Source organism: Mytilus galloprovincialis, chromosome 1 (genome assembly GCF_965363235.1).
Source record: "Mytilus galloprovincialis chromosome 1, xbMytGall1.hap1.1, whole genome shotgun sequence".
NCBI classification, from domain to species: Eukaryota; Metazoa; Mollusca; class Bivalvia; order Mytilida; family Mytilidae; genus Mytilus; species Mytilus galloprovincialis.
In genome coordinates this window covers 47,230,001-47,248,173 of record NC_134838.1, presented here as the reverse complement: position 1 = coordinate 47,248,173, position 18,173 = coordinate 47,230,001, and the positions used below count along the sequence as shown (strand labels likewise).

The following is an 18,173-nucleotide window of genomic DNA, read 5'->3' as shown; positions in this document are numbered from 1 at the left end:
ACTAGCGTACAGAAGAATAAGAGGGGACATGATTGAAACCTATAAGATCATACACAATAAATATGACCCGGAAACTAGTACTTTCCTAAAACTGATGTCGAGCACAGAGAATAGGCACAGTACTAGAACTAATAGCAGTAAAATCGTTCATCAAAGGTTTAATACTAATCTTAGGAAAAATAGTTTTACGGTGAGAATATCAAAAACCTGGAACAAACTACCAGAAAAAGTGGTTAAGGCACCGTCTGTTAATGCCTTTAAAAACAGACTTGACAATCACTGGAAAAACGAGGAATTATATTATTCTGATTACCGCGCAGTTATAACCGGAAGCAGCAGTAACAGTAATAATTACGACATAATATATGAGTCTGGTGAAGAGGAGCCGTGAGGATCCTGTACCGGAAAACATCTTTAAGCATCTTTAAGTAAACTTCCGTACCATTTCCTTCCATTCATGATCATTAAATTGAACTGTAAAATATTTCTTGGTACCTTCTTAATTCCTTTATAAGTCTTATGTAAACATAATTATGACAATAACTGTTGTTAGCACAAGATTCACTGCACACTTTTAAAGTTCTGCTTCATCAAACATTAAAATGTGAACTTAAGTTTTGAGACTTTTTTAATCGACACGATTGGAATTTTTGTAAATGAGAACATGGTTTATCTATTAGTTGAAAATGCGGATTTGAACTAACTTTCAGTACCTGCGAGCATTCGCTGTTCAATAATGTGTGTCTTTGTGTTATTATTTTATGTGATAAATTGTTGTGTTGGTACACCACTGTAACAATGAAGCAGGAAATAAGGAGGGTTGGTTGGGTGGAAAAAAAGGGGGGGGGGTAATGCAGAGCGCTAACAAACATGTCTATGCGGCATGGGCTTTGATCATTGTTGAAGCATCAATGTAAGAGGCATTTAATATCTTAATAAAACTATTCTTATTTTAGATACTATATATTTTTATCTGATATTGGACGAAAGATGTTGCCCTTTTATGTAATTATGTAATAAAAGTTACGATCATTTAAAAACCCATATTAAACAGCCAAATGGATGCACAAGAGCTAAAATAGGAGTCATAGATCCTATTGACAACAATTATCTGCCCAATTTTATTGATTTTGTAACATTTGTTTCAAATATGACCAACTTCTTATCCAAAATCACCAGCACCGTATCAGGACCCACCAGCACAATGACAGGACCCACCAGCACAGTATCAGGACATGAATAAATTGAGAAAATGCCAAATTTTTAATTGCAATGTTTTTTCACAAAATAGTTTTGTCGTGTGGATTGCGATATAGAAAGCGGACTCTATGAGCATTTTTGTTTTATTTTTTCAGTTCTAGATTTTCTGAAAATGAGCATTTTTGTGTTACGCTTACTGGAACAGTTTAGAGGGTCAACTTTTTAATGGTTTATATATGAACCCATATGAAACAAAATTGAAAAATCTCAACTGTTTTCTTCCATTTTTTATGAGTGAAAACGTAAAAAATCATCACTTTCGTCTTTGTTTACATTTTTTCATTGATTACCAGCACCCGTCAGGACCTAATCACCAGCACAGAACGTTCTCTCGCAGGACAACCATACCCACCGTGATTTATGTACGCGATGTATCGTGGTATAGTACAGCCGTTGTCCGTCTGTGCGTCATATAATATCACTTGTCGTTTTTTATAGAATGCTTTGATCAATCATCATGCAACTTGTATTGAAAGTGTATGAAAGTAAGCTCACTTTCGAGGAAATTGGTTTTACGGTGTACAAGAGTTATGGGACTTAAAAGTGTCAGATTTAATACCATTTTCAATATACTTTCAATTTACTGACTTCCTACAGCATTTGATCATTGTTGAGGCTAATAAAAGAAAGATACTTTTTCCGTTTAGATTTTCCCCCCATATTTACCACATTTTACAACCTTGAGTATGCTATTGAAGGTGATTTTTTTATGTTTATTATTTGCTATTAAATAAATTTAAAAATAACTGATTTTAAAAAACTCCAAATTGGTAAGTCTATGATATTACATTTACGAAGAGGACTTTACCTGTAAGATCAGGTGTACTTTTTACAAGTCACACAAACTTTCGTATGCTTAGATCAAAATACTTCACATTTTACGTTGTTGGTATTGGAATGTATGATTACAGAATCAGAATAACACCTCAATGAAAACCAAGAGTCGACAAAACACTACATAGAAAAAGCTAACACCAAACAAGCCACATCAAATCCGGGGTGATTCTATGTGCTCCGTAAGGTAAGCAGATCCTTCCCACCTGTAGCACCAATCATGCAGTTCATGCATGATTATTATATAAGTACACGTTCTGTAATAAGTCGCTTTCAATAGTGTCGCAATAAAGGAAAAAAGAATAGGATTGTTGCTACAATTGGAACTCAATGTTTCCTTTATCATTTGTGAAACATATAAACTGTTAGGAAGTATTGATCCAACAACATCTTTGTGTAAACATTAAAAAAGAAAATGTCACGGGTAATGATTGCCAATGAGACCATATATTTGATCTTTTTGCGTGTATTACACTGTATAATCTTCACAAAATTATTCTTTAATCGTACACCAGGCAGTTGACCACGAGGATGAGCACAACAGCTACAACATGGTGAGTTGCATCAGGGAAGGCAGATGACAGTTATTTTATGACAATTCATCATTTCAATTAGTAATACAGAAGACAAGACTTGTGTTTTTCCTCGTCATTTTTCTTGGTGAATAGGGCAACGATTATTAAATATAATTTGATCGGTTTCTTTTGTGTGTTTAAAATGTAATGTACATGAGATTTTTTAAAGTTGTGCGCGCCAGATTTTAAATGTGGTGCTCAAGAGTTTAAAAGTCGTGCACACGATTTTAAAAGATGTGCGCCTAAGTATTAAAGAAATACACTGTGTTACACCTATTTATAAGTAATGCACATGAATTTCAAAGTCGTTCGCACGATTTTTCAAAACAGTACGCACCATATTTTATCTCTTCAATTTTTTTTTATTTACACAGCACTTAAGGGGCTCCGTATTGATGCATACTCTTGTTCACATTGATTTTGAGTTGAAAAAAAACATGATAAAAGAACAGATTTACAATGTCCTTGCATTTCTTATATTTTCTCTTTCTAAGGCAATACCAAAGATTATAAATACCCGGCAAATATTCTGCACATGAATTCAGTATAAATTCGACTCGACATTTATTAAAATGCTACCACAATGTGATTGGGTAATGGCAGTGAGTAATCTTATTCTAGAAAATAGGATCTTTCCAACACCATCAAGCTACCAATGGGGACTGATATTTGGTACGTAATAATTCAAAAACGGCGTGAAAGTAGCATGAAACTAATAGCCTCGCACCGTGATGCAAAGCAACAGAACAGTACTACAAAAACTAACGTCTTAGAGGAACACATTAAAAACGAGAATGATGAAAGGACTCCCAAAAGGGTAAGCAGTTCAAAAGTAGTTTAACCCAGTCGCATTCAGTATGTGCTTGTCCCAATTTAAAAAGCCTCTAATTCAGAGGCAGTCGTTTGTTGCTGTATGTCATTTTTGGTTTGCGTTCTTTGTTTTGTATTTAAAATAGGCCGTTATATACATTTTGTATCTTGTTTGAATTGTTTTACATTTGTCCTTTTAGGGCTTTTTATACCTGACAGTGCGGTATGGGTCTTGATGACTGTTGAAGGCCGTACGGTAACCTATAGTTGTAAACTTCTATTTCATTTGATTTCTGGTAGAAAGTTGTCACATTGTCACAACTTTTTGTTTTAATTATATCCCTCCCTACAACTTGGTCGGGTTTCTTTTTTAGTGACAAATGAAGGACAAGACACCACACAGATATGAACAAAATTAAAAGACAAAAGGAAAAATATTGAAAACTTAAGCATAGAAGCTTAACGTATACAAACATTAAATGCAATATGTGGAACGAACAACATAAATAAGTGTAGGGTTTGAAAAAAACGCCTAAATGTAGATTATGTAATATCAATAGATATATAATGTCATGCTTTATTGGAACTTTGCCAATAGCAATAATGTCATAATGCCGATAAACAGTTATATAAGAGGATACACATGTTGAATTTAATATGAAGACATTTTCTGTTCTTTCTTTACTGCTAAAATGTATGTTTGACTGACTGAATATTTTTTCATAAATTAAGTATATCAGTTTATGTTCTTCGGATCATCATAGTTGTTGTCTTTAGTGAGTAGTGGTGACCCTTCCATTGATACCAGTTAACACCATCAGCATACGATGTGTGGCTTCCGTTAAGATAGAGACCATTTAAGTTGCTATGATGGCATGCATTATACCACCATCCGCCCTTATATGATACAGCGCAGGCACTTTTATCGGTATCCATCGTTGAAAATTTGTGTCCATTATGATGATTCATAGCATCTCCTACAGATTGAATACATATTTTTTAGCAATGCAATATCGATAACGGATCATAAAGTATAAAGCTAAATAACATTGTACTTTTTATTGCAAAAAACGAGAAATGTGAGGTATACGTCATTAAAAGAGCATCACAACGACCCAAACAACAAATCCACCAATATTCTTAATTAAACAGGCAACATATAGGCGGCTATAAAATCAACTACTCCGCCCAGTTTTAACGTTAGTTGATGGATTTAACCGAGACTATCAAGTTTTATTTCACCGTAGAACGATCTTTATGACTAACATCTGACGAAAGACAACAGACAAACACTGACGCTGTTAAGAATACGGGAAATTGTCATATGTTGAAGTAGTATATAGGATAGGGTTTAAACAAGCATGATCTAGAAAATAACACGCCGTTATATTCTCCATATCTATCGCAAGTCGTACAATATATATGCTATTGAGCCATGTGATGATGCATTTACTGATAGTACTATTATTTGTTTATTTTTATAATTTGATTATATTTCAAAAATCTGAAAAAGATTTTGTTTTACACGTATAAAGTGAAATCACAGTGTAGATACTATTCTGTACGCTATCCGGAAGTCGCGATTTTCGAAGCTATGATTTCCAACTGGCTAACAGGACGGTTTTGCCTACGGTAACTTTTCTCATCATTTGTTTACTCCTATATCTACTAAGTGCTTTGAACATCTTAAATGTATATATAGCATCATAAATATGAGTTACTGTAACAAAAACATGCATTAGAATATAAAATATACGTGTGCATCACATCAACTTGGTAGAAAAAAGTGAAATCGATGGACAATTTTTCTCTCGTAGTACAAAGCAAATAATCTTTTATTGCAAATATTTGCATCAGTTTACAGTTAAATATATACTGTTTCAATATTCTTTTCGTATTTAAGTAGAATATTCGTATTTCCCATAAAAAATATGTTTTCCTTGAGGATCCTAAAATAAATTACTGTACGATCAGTCTAGAACTGACTGTATTCTAGAAGCGATTTCAGATTTTTTGACTGTATGACCAGTCGTGATTTTGAAGAAAAAACAACAGCAACTTGAAGGTATATACGTGTATATGTGATATTATGAACTATCCAGGGAACTATAACGTGTAATTACTTTCATCAGACAATACAAATATATTTCTGATGATTTTTTTAGAAGGCAAAATAATTGTATTTTTGTTCCATCGGTCTTATTTAAAATCAAATGCAAAAGTAATACATGATTCGCTTGTGGACTTTGTAATAGTGTATCGTTACAGTTATCTGTTTATAGCTATTACATTTTTAAAGATTATTTACACCGTCCTCCGTTGACCAATTGATGATAACATAAATCAAGCATGTCGCTTTTAAAATAACAAAACATGGATAAAGACAGCTTTGCGTAGGGGGTTAATTCATGTGATATAATTTTGGTAAGTTTACAGAAATAGAAGGTCCATAATGCATTAATCGAGTAAAAATGGAGCAATTTCAGGAGGTGTTGGAAATACCTGATGGGTGTCCTATATAATGCAATGTTCAAGTCCGTATCTTATATAAAGTAACCCCATAAAAGATTGTTTTACTAAAATTCGAAATAGACGGTGCCCAATACAGTCATTATCATTTATTATAAGGAATCCGAATCAGATTAATTTATAGTTATATCAGTGACGGTTTCAAAAAAGGGGATCCGGCAGTTTGAAACCTTTTTTTTAACTATCAATGCATTTGTATGGGAACATATATTTGAAATCCCCTTTTCTCCTCGATTGGACCCCTCTCCATTTAAAAATGGCCGGAACCCCCAATGTATATTAAGTGGTTTATGAGGAGATGCGCTTACAAAACCGGCGAAACATATTGTACCGGTCCAACGGACGAACGGAAAGACGGACTTCTTCATCACTATAACCCCCCCCCCCCCCCCGCTTGACAAAGTGGTGTACAATTCAGTGTCAAAGAGACCGCTCTACATCTTAAACAAAGTGAAGGAACTGTGATCAATTATAGGCTACAGTACGGCATCGAATGTGTGTAAATACATGCATTTTTATATAACAACTAAATCTGTGTGTTTGTACAATTTTAAGTATAACGGAGGACATTTCTGAAAAGTAAATACTAGTATACATCAAACCTTCCTCTTATTTTAGCAACATTTAAACATCCTTATACTTAATGTAGTAAGCTAAGTCGAGTACATCCTATTAAGCTAAACTATGTTTCATAAGTTTTCAGGGTGTGAATGTATTGAAATATATTTGTGTTATATAGAAAAATGCCACGAAATCACCACTAGAATACAGTGACATAAAGACTGATCATACAGTTTTAAAATATACAAGCGAGACTGATCGTACAGTGAAAAATTCAAACAAGTGTAATTTTCTTATTTCTGGCTTCAAAGATCTGGTTGAAACTGTTACCACCACTTGAAATATACTTTATTTAGTTAATTAAGTCTGGTTTTTACGTTAATTTGTACACTAAGAGGGTAAAAAGATTGTTTTTAGGTTCGCCGACTGATTTTTCTTAGTGATGCACTTGAAAATCTCTTGATTAAAGCAAAGATACGAATAAGGAATGTGCGGAATTTAATTCTAAACCATTTGAGAATATCGATGTCGGCTGAATTAATCATTAAGCAATGTACAGATGATCAACTTACCGTTTAATTCAGTATACCCATCAAATTTAAAATGTGATCCAAAAAGTTCTCGCTTCGAAAATCGCGACTTCCGGATAGCGTACAGAATAGTATCTACACTGTGGAAATGATCTTTAACGTGGTAAATATTTGTTCAAATACGGAATAGAATAACACAATTTCATAATTGCCATAAATTATGGAATTATATATTTTCCTCATCAAAGTTCTAATCAGGCGGAAACCCAGTTGAAATGAACAAAATAATCGAAGTTCTTTGTTAGAGAAGGCGATACATGCTTACGGTCATATTTTCTATAGTAAATTTTTTTTTAAAGTTAATAGAAACAAATAAAACGACCATTTTCTTCTCAATTACGAAGTGCTTTATTTTAAAAACACCATTTGCATAAGTTTTCAATTTATCTATGACATAGTAATGCAGAACAATTAGATATCAAGTCGACGAAATGGGCATCTATCAAGTTGGATGTAGAAAATGCATAACCTCCGATTTAATTTTTTTTTTACCACGGACGGAGAACATATCAATCTATTAGTTCAGTAATTTTCGTGTCTGCCCTTCCGTTATGTGACTCAAGAAAAAATTCCAAAAAATGGGTAACAATTGTATCGAAAAGAGAAAATCGAGTTCACCTTTTTATGTAAGGGCGTGTTTGAGGTGTATATTTTGTCTTTAAAAGGTACAAAGCAAGAGTATTTAATATATCATCTCGCTTCATATTCTATCAAAGCTACAGGTTGACTTTATAACTTAAAGAAATCACAGTATGAAAAGATGAAATATATGGGTCAAGTGAAATACCTATCTAATGAATGACATTTTTTTTTAATGTTTATGAATTTTCAAAAATTCCACCTGACAACCGATCAGACAATAGTTTTAAGTTGAATCAATGCAGACAATATCATTAACTGATGCGCATTAGCTAGTAGATACATTTGTCTTTTAAAACACAACTGACATATAAGGATCGTAATGGTGCTATGTGGATAAATTTATCGGTTTTCAAGAGCAAAATAGGCAGCGCGTCATCCCTACAATGGCTTCCATTTCTACGATTGTGAAAATGAACTGGCGTAATGGGGAGATAATTTTGACAAAGTAGAATCCTAACTGTAATTTTTATGCCAACTTTAGCTACACGTTTTGGTTTTTATTTTGTGTTGCTTCATAAGGTCCAGGATTTGTGAAAAGTTTAGGATTTCTATATTTTTGGGCCTTGAGCATCCCTGTTGTGTTGTCAAAATGTTTATCTAGTGCAAGAAAATTGGTACCTTTTATGTTATTGATAATAAACGAATTGTTTCATAACATGATGATTTATGAACATACTAGGATATTTCATCACGTGTTGTTTAAAGTTATGTTTAATGTTTCAATAAAAGTCCAGGCAATATCTATTATATAACAGAACATTCTTTCCTCTAATTCTTATAACGATGTGTAGGAATAGTTGTTAAAAACATCATCAAACACGTGCTTTAATTCTCGATTACTTGTTTAAGTCTGTAAAAATAATTATAAGAATACAAATGTTTAGGCCTTTTATAGGTCTGTAAAAGCGTTGAATTGCGCACAAACTATTATGAAGCGAATTGGAACTACATTCACATTCAATTCATAGATATAATAGTTATTCTGTAAGAGGCTTTTCTCACCTGCATTCCCAGAGTAACCAGTAACGACTAATTTATATTCTGAAGATTCACTACCAACAGAGAATTGGCTATATACAGCATGTCTCAGACCGTTTTCAAAGTCGGACATGTCTATCCGAAGAATGTAATTTCCTTGTGAAGTCAGCTGATGCAAGTGTTCGTTACCTGCGAAAGAAAAGACGCATTTCTGTAAATCAAAGATAACGGGCTGGAAAAGATTTCAAAATACAAGTATCGACAGATCATATAAGAGCTAGCTTATGTGTAAATACTCCAAACTCTTGTATTATGGGTGTTTGGTTCTGTATTATTCTATTAAAATATAGTCAATGCTATTCATAGATTTTACGACAATTGCAAATCGATATCCTCAAAGAACTAGTTTGTTAAAAGACAGAATAAGTTTATTATGGATAGTATCCTTATTGACAACACCGTAAACATCAGAATATGCTATTCCGATTGTAATAAGAATTATACAGAAACAGCAACATTTTACCTCTACTTTCTATAAATGAAAAGACATCAAAAGGGATTAGAAAAAAAAAATTGAAAATGTTGTGTGTCACCATCATACCATTTGCAATCCATATCATTAACTAACCAATGTTCTCCGTTCAGATTACCAAATCCAGTTGTATACGATTTCCAGTCTCTATAGAAATTGATTTTACCATTCATCCTCCGCTGAAATACCTACAAATTAAATTGAACAAGAATATTGGTTGAAATTAATGTCCGTGTTTCCCTGAAAACTGATTAAACAGATAAATTTGTTTGCATTTCTATAAATTATATAATTATATACCTTATTTTACAAACTTCCTCAGTACAAACTCACAAACTCCTCATTTCATTTTACCATTTCATTTTATCATTTCATTTGTTAAGTTACATATCCCTTGCATTTTGTACCTGACACACCATCCGATCAATAGTTTTTGCAATTTTTATGTTCGATTATTTTTAAACTTCGGTGTTGCGATTTTATTGTGTCTAATAAATGCAACAGGAGTATACCGCTGTTAAAAGTCATTAACTGATTGAGAGAAAACAAATTCGTGTTACAAACTAAATCCAAAGGGAAACACATCAACTATACATGTAAGAGGAAAAGAACAGAAACACTGAAGAAAAAAAAGAAAAAAAAAGACAATGCAACACACACAGAAACGAATTATTAGATAAAAACCACCATTTACCTGGCAATTGTTATGTTCGTTGTTTACAAAAATCATCTAACTTCTAATTTTATGATTTGAAATTAAGCTCCATATCGTGCTAGTTTTTATTTGAATTATTTGGTTATTGTTGGCATTTTGTTATCATTTTTGTTATCTTTTTTATTTGTCACAAAGGTATACAGCAAATGCATGATATCTCGGAAACATATCGGTTTGGTTTAAAACGGAAAATACATTAATAAAGAAAATTTTCAATATTTGATTTTATCTATACTCACTGTCCAGCCCCCACCATGCTCCCCCATTTCGCAGAAAACGTTGAAACCGGACGTCTTTTCAGGGTAAATCTTGTAGATTCCACTTTTACAGGTAGATTTATCTAAGTCCATACAGTCAGATGGTCTTTTGACTATAATAAATGTATTTAATATTTGTAGAATATAGCGCAAATGATCAGTTGATTCATAAATTTTAACAGCAATAAAAGAAAAAATAATTCACAAATAGATGTCTTTCTACAGCTAGGACTCATATAATTTAGAATTTCTATCCTCTCTAGAGTAAAAGATGAGCCTTCAAAACCATTTGTGTTAATCAGATATCGATTATGAACAATTCCTAATTCATTCATTTCGTAAACATGATACCAAATTAAAAAAAAAAAACAAAAAAACATCCGAAAATATATTTCGAAATCCCAAACTCGTGAAATATATTTGGAGAACTAATCTGTCAACTTACAGTGGAAATTCCAAGGGGCACTTATTATACATCCTTACTGGTCGACTTCGTTATGCTTCATTTGAAGCACAACTCTTAAAAAACAATTCCAAAAAAAGGAAGGGAAAATAAGGTAGGGCAATTTCTCATGAATTCATTTTACACCTGAGCTGTTTCCGAAATTCTCTACTTGAATGTTCTAGTTTTTCAGCTCCATGTTTGTATTCTCTGATTCTAACAGTGCTGTTGTTTATTTATAAAGAGATGACCAATGGGTCTTCATATAGTGTAGTGTTGGATTAAATATTGACTTCATGGAAATTTTAAATTGTGAAAAATGTTATAAGTACTTCAAATAGACTTTTTAATATTCGAATTCGGAAAGATTTGACCACTCTTTTATCTTGACTATGTGACTTGAACAAATATAGGTGACATTGGTCCTACTTTTTCTTGTTGATATATATTGTTGATGCCTTGCCATTAACTCACATATGTCTTAACGAGTGCTTGGATTGAAAATATCAACGTGAACTTGAAATAAACTGGAAAGTCTCTTAAAATAATACCTGGATCATTTTCTTGAAATTGACATATGTGAACTTGAATCGTACTGAAAATATGACGATATTCACGGCCGACACTCGGCTAACCGAGAGTTTGGTCGGTTAATCTATATTGAGTATGCGGCTATATCGGCGGTTGGTCTGTTAATCGGGTTGGTTATACGTCTGTTAAGAGTAAAACTCACAATTTAATGTTAAACTCTGTTAAATATACAGATTTTTGCCATATTATGAGAACCACATCAAAAAAAGAAAAGTGTCTGACAAAATGATATCTATCATAGAACATTTTCCACCAGTAAAAACAATGCATAGCCTGCGCAGTTTTAAGTAAAACGAAAAGGCGTCTCGCAAGTATGTGGTTTTTATGCTTGTACGCATAGCAATATTTTGGATAAAAGGCTAAAAAACATTTTTATATATGATTTAAAGGACACAAAATAGTACTTTGGTTCTAAAAAAATAATTGTCATTGATAAATATTTCATACTTGTTATATAAGTTGAGTAATACCACATTTTAATGAATATTAGGGGAATACAGTCTGTTAATGGGTTGGACAATTTAAATCGTGTCAGTTAAGAGTTATTTAGCCACGACAATAGTCTTACTACCTTTAGTTTATATTTTCACATTGAAAAAAATGAGATGTACTTGTGACGAAAAAATTACAATACGGTGCAACAGTATCCTTATAGAAAGAGAACTTTTATTTTAATTTTATTTCTTTGCATTTCATTGAAGGGTGTGTCACTTCAATATAGCGTTATATGGACTGATTGGCCGCTCGAATTCGCACGAATTTATTATTTACGCCAAGTTATCAATCAGCCTTATTTTTTTTGTCTGTTCAAAGTCTGTAACATCTATGAATCTGTCATGTGTTGCAATGCAGCTGGTTAAATTCCATGCGTTTTCTTTGAAATATTAAGGCTTTTCTACCTCAGGAATAGATTACCTTATGCCGTCGTCACACATTGGCGTATAGACCGGCGTGCACCAAACGTACAGAGAAAATTGACAAAGTCGGTATACGTTAGTTGCATGCCATAGGAATGCTTAGCAATAGTTCAAAGCGCGTTGCATAAGTTTTTAGTACGTCGAAATACAAAGGTAAAATTGAGAAAGGAAATGGGGAATGTTTCAAAGCGACAACAACCCGACCATAGAGCAGGCCAAGGCCACCAATGGGTCTTCAATGTAGAGAGAAACGCCCGCACCCGTAGGCGTCCTTCAGCTGACCCCTTAAAAGATATGTATACTAGATCACACAAGACTAACAAAGGCCAGAGGCTCCTGACTTGGGACAGGCGCAAAATTGCGGCGGGGATAAACATGTTTATGAGATATCAACCCTCCCCCTATTCCTCTAGCCAATGAAGGAAAGTAAATACGCTTGATGAACGCTACAATCACAGGAAATTTGTATGCAGCATAAAAAAACATACAACATACGCCAACATACGTTTCTAGTACGCCCAATACACGCTTAAAGCTCGTTTTGCACACGTTACAAATATGATTGACAGGTTAAATGCATCCAAAATTACTAGCGTATTGGCAGCGTAAATGATTTTGAACACGCCAGTGCTATACGCTGATGTGTGACGCCGGTATTAGTTGTGTTTCCTCAATGCTTTTCAACTTCGTATTTTATTTGGCATTTTAAACATATTTTCCGTCACTGATGAGTTTTTCGTAGACGAAACGCGTGTCTGGCGTAAATATAAGGCGTAAATATAAAATTTCAATCCTGGTATCTATGAGGAGTTTATTTCCGGTATGTATTGTCTTTTGAAATTAATATTACTTTGATATTACACTTTTTGAAACCATTTCTATCAATTTTCAGATTCCATTGTCTAAACTTATGTTTCATTTTTCATGTGTTGTTTCCATATATTCTAGCCACTAATCTTGAGTCTATCCCTTTATTCAGATAACACCCCATATAGCAATTAAATTATGCTTGTAATGTCATTCATAACTCTTAACAGACCAATTAACAGACCGAGTTGTATACATCCGACCCATTAACAGACCACATTTTTATTAAAAATTGATTTATGTCACCAAAATACAGTTTTTCGTGTAGATTTTTTACATATTGATGTTAATATGGTAAACAAACATAATGCCTGTCTTTTTTCGATGTTCAAAATATTGCATGCAAGTAAACTCAACCAACTTGTCATTTTTGTGTACATTTTGTGTGTGTAAAATGTGTATAAATTTACTGATGAGTAACTCGCCTTTTCATTTTATAGATCGTTTATTGAAGCTAGAAAAAAAATAATTACACCACTGGATTCAGTACTCCAAATCGTTTTGTCAGACATGAATAGTTTTTATGATATAAATATAATTAAAAAGTTATACAATGAAACATACTGACCTTGCAATGATTTTCTCGATAACACCTGATTAACAGACTTTAGCCAACCCGATTAACAGACCAACCGCCGATATAGCCGCATACTCAATATAGATTAACCGACCAAACTCTCGGTTAGCCGAGTGTCGGCCGTGATATTGGTTTTCCCATTGTTAACTTGTTCTATCTTATTAATAATATATATATACCCTCAGTACAATCTTATTTTGTGACATATTAGTTACACAGAGTGCAAGTGACCTAAAACAATGTATACGAAGTCAGTAGATTTCTTATGGGTGAGAGAAAAGTTCGAACCCTATATGAATTTCCTGACCAGTATTTGTCGTATTATATCACTTGCACTCTAGTGTTACTAATAAAATGTCACAAAATATGTTATAATGTTTTATTTAAAAATTCATTTCTATTTAATAAATGTATATAACGAAGTATACATTTTACCTTTACACGGTCCTTTCTCTTCATACAAGTCTTCAATATCGTTAACTAACTCCTTGTTTTGTTTGCATCCACAACTATTTGAAAGTAATTCTACAAATTTGTCTACTGTTTCACCATGAACGGTTACACCTATAAAGAAACCTCGAAATGTGTTCTTCGACAATAATGACATATTTATCATCAGTAAAGGAAAGAGTGGCTGCTAGCTTGAGCCTTGTTATTTCTAACGTAAGCAAATAGGTGTCATTAAATTAATTCACGCCTGATAATCTACAAAAACAGAACAATCGGTTCTGCAATGAAAATCGCGAGAGGGTTTTCCAGTTATGCTTGATTTGAGTCATTGTCGCCACTTCGCAAGGTATGTAAATTTCTAAAATTACAATTTTTATAATCCAACAGATCACATATTACAAATAGAAGAATGCTTATCTGTGGTTAATGATTTCATTAAAAGACATGTATTGTTTACTAGTGTGCATGGAGTTAAACTCCTGCAAGATAAATCATCCAACGAGAAATTAAAAAAAATTGTGACATTAAACTTTTGAAATATTTCTTTAGATGGACCTGCTAGTTCTAGTTGCGCTTATTTTTCTGTCCATGGGACTGACTGACCATTTTACACGCTGTCAGAAGTTGATAAACGTCTTAAGAAATCTAAAAACTGTAAATTTTAATCATTTGATGCAAAATGGGATCGGTTCCGATTGAAGACATCATGAATGCGTGAGGGGAAGTGTTATATTCTTTTCAAGTCTTTTACTTTGTGACTTTTTTCGACACAACAACTGTGATCAATTCTGATTAAATATTGCGATTTCAGAAATCTGCATACCTTGCGAAGCGGCGTCAATGAATTCACTCAAGCGTAACTGGAAAGCACGATTTTTATTGCAGAACCGATTGTTCTACTTCTGTAGATTACCAGCCGTAAAGAACCTCACAATAACTCCACTTTAGAAGGCGAGTTTTGCTCTGGTTTAAGGTTTTAAGCCCCAATCACACTGTCACGTTTATTCCGTTTTTAAGAATTTTGGATACTCAATGCTCTTCAACTTTGTACTTGTTTGGGTTTATAAATATTTTTGATTTGAGCGTCACTGATGAGTCTTATGTAGACGAAACACGCGTCTGGCGTACTAAATTATAACCTGGTACCTTTGATAACTATTAAATGCTACGTTTCAACTACGTTTTGAATAAAAGTGTGCCGTTATTTTGAAAGCTAGATTTTACTAGGTTTGTGCTACGTTCTTATCCCACTTTGCTACGTATTAGTACGTGTAGACCCACGTTTCAACCACGCATTGATACGTTTCGATCCGTAGTAAGCACGTTTTGTTACGTTCCGCTAGGCTTTGATATGCATTTAATAGGTTTCTACTTCGTTTCAATTTTCGCTACGTTTGTTGTGGAATTTTCAAAACATACGGGGCAGGTCTCGTTTTGAAGAAAGGATCACTACGTTTCGATTCGCTTCGTTACGTATATTGCCGTTTCGCTACGCTTTCAAAACGTAGTAAAACGTAGCTTTTGAAACGTGACAGTGTGACTGGGGCCAAACACTCACTAAATACTGGGACTAGTATACTAGTATAATAGTCCCAATATTTAGTGGGTGTCCCAGCTAAATATAACCAGGATTTTTTAATTTGTATAAACTCGACATGAAAGGCATAGTGTGAATGGATCGTTTCATCGAGGTAAATACTGATTACTTTTTTTATAACGAGGAAGTATACATATCGATTATTAGATTGAACTGAATATGGACCATGACTAAGAATATAAAGCAATAGTTAATCTAATATTTTCTACATAAGGAAATATGATTGTTGTTTTCCATTCGCTTGTTGATTTTGTCTTTTGATAAAATTAAAGACTTTCCGTTTTTAATTTTCCTCGATGGAGTTCAGTATTTTTGTTATTTTACTTTATTTATATAAATTCAAACATGATTTAAAAAAGAAGGTCGAATACATTCACAAATTATTGTTTGTCCTTGATTTAATTTACTTCTCATTACCTGTTCGATTTAGCTTGACTGACATTTCCCCCATTCTTCTTTCATTTTCGTATATATACATGGCCATCAGTGCTACAACAATAGCATTAGTGAATATTGATACGTAGCTCATGCCTTATTTAAAAGTGATTTTGTCATTAAATTGTTTGTCGCGTTGAGATATATTCCACACCTTCTTGCTTTTTTGTTGTTGTATACTACTATGCACAACATAGGACAAAGGGAGATAATTTATATACAACAAAGAGTCAGCCAGGTTAGACGGTAAATATCCATTCTACAATTAAACCTTGTTTGAACCGATGAAAAATAATAATAAAGACTTTACAAGGTGAACCGATGAAAAATTATAACAAAGACTTTACAAGGTATCTGATATACTAGTATATCTTAAAATTATCGATTTAAATAACTGTATTATGGTAACTATTTGTACTCTTCTGTAACTATTAAGGTAAAGGAAGGTGTGGAGGCTGTATTGTATTTTTATATGACCCTTGATGAATACCATAACTAATTCGATATTTTTTAAAATACATTGATCGTTATGGAGTATCTGTTTCACAAATATCGGACATGTTCCTAATGTCGTAACTATAATCCGTTCCCTTTTCACGAATGTGACCTATCGTATTAGAATATTTACCGGGTTTATATAGCATGAGCAACATGACGGATGCCATATGTAGAGCAGGATCTGCTTACCTTTCCTGAATACCTGAGATGAACCTTTGATTTTTGTTGGGTTCGTGTCTTTAGTCTTGCTTAGTCTTTTTTTTTTCTATAAGTTATGTCTTATGTTCTATTATTATTTGTCTGTTTGTTTTTGTCTTTGTCTTTTTAGCTATGGCGTTGTCAGTTAATTTTCGATCTATGATTTTGAATGTCCCTCTGGTATTGTTTACCCCTCTTTCATGACGAAGTACGGTAGAGTATTGCCGTTGTCCCAATGTACGTCTGTTCAACTGACGTTAGAAATTACAAAATGCTTTGATTAATTATCATGAAACTTGTATTGAGAAAGTGTGAAAGAAAGTTCACTTTCGATGAAAAAAAAATTGTTGAACAAGAGTTATGGAACTTTAATCAACAGATCAATGATTATTTTTCAATATACTCTGAGACTTTTACTTCCGAAACCATTCACCTTTGCTGAGACTAATGCAACAGCTTTGAAATTTTGTTTGTTTTCTGAATTTTTGTTTCATAGTCTACGGGGTGTTATCGGTCCGATAAAAGTAAACAAAAATACCCTGACAATGTTTATATCGACTGATGAAGAAGTCAAACCATTTCAAATTATTGTATAAATTTAAAGAAAACTTCTGATTTGAAAAATTCTGGAATGGTTAATCCAGATACCAACAAAAACGAAGTGAATTCTACCTGTATGGTAAGATAAAAAAAAACGGTAAGAGTTCCATATGGCTACCCCACCCAAAACTTTGTAAAAATATAATTAAATTGATATATATTTAATGTGCAACAATAATACTAGTATATTTATTTTTCAAGGTATTAAGTAAGATTTAAGGAAAATGGGGGTGTCAAACAGATATAGGGGGCGTCACTTCTTGGAACAGGTATATGTGTCATAACATTTAATATGAAAAAATGAAACAATATTAGAACTATAATTTATTATTAATTCATTTATATTGTGCAATAATTGATCTCAAATCAACGAACTTTACAACTTTACACATGTTCTGAATGAAACTGTCAAAATGTGATGTTTTATCCGAATATAATGTTCTCCACATATATTCCATCAAATGTTTATCAAAAGTTTTAGATCTTGTATGTGTGGTTGGCAGTTGTCGTTTGATGCACCACCACCTATTCTCAACTTAAGTTAGTGCATGCACCACTAGTTGGATCAACAAAGTTTTCAGAGTAGTTAACTGTTTGGTGTTGATATCCTTGTTTTCCTAAACATTTATAAGACGCCCAACATTCAGTTATTATTGTACTTCCCTTTTCAACATGTTGTTCTATGATTGGAATTAGAGTATCTTTATCTCTCTTTTCC

The 18,173-nt window shown here is 33.1% G+C and overlaps 1 protein-coding gene across 1 annotated transcript; it reads right to left on the bottom strand.

Moving 5' to 3' along the window:
- Positions 1 to 4,042: 4,042 nt before the first annotated feature.
- LOC143076201 (microfibril-associated glycoprotein 4-like) lies at positions 4,043 to 16,348 on the bottom strand. The gene is made up of 6 exons (XM_076251900.1): positions 16,142 to 16,348; positions 14,113 to 14,241; positions 10,266 to 10,396; positions 9,405 to 9,499; positions 8,804 to 8,970; positions 4,043 to 4,456 (listed from the first exon to the last, which is right to left on the bottom strand). Exons 1-6 carry the CDS (start codon positions 16,251 to 16,253, stop codon positions 4,221 to 4,223), a joined length of 870 nt encoding a protein of 289 aa, XP_076108015.1. The 5' UTR covers positions 16,254 to 16,348; the 3' UTR covers positions 4,043 to 4,220.
- Between the last annotated feature and the right edge of the window lie 1,825 nt (positions 16,349 to 18,173).

Excerpts from the sequence above, each read along its gene's own strand:
- LOC143076201 (XM_076251900.1), bottom strand. The coding sequence starts at position 16,253 with ATGAGCTACGTATCAATATTCACTAATGCTATTGTTGTAGCACTGATG. Across the intron at positions 14,242-16,141 it reads AGTCAAGCTAAATCGAACAG|GTGTAACCGTTCATGGTGAA; the intron begins GTAATGAGAAGT and ends GTTTCTTTATAG. Across the intron at positions 4,457-8,803 it reads TGGTTACTCTGGGAATGCAG|GAGATGCTATGAATCATCAT; the intron begins GTGAGAAAAGCC and ends TTCAATCTGTAG.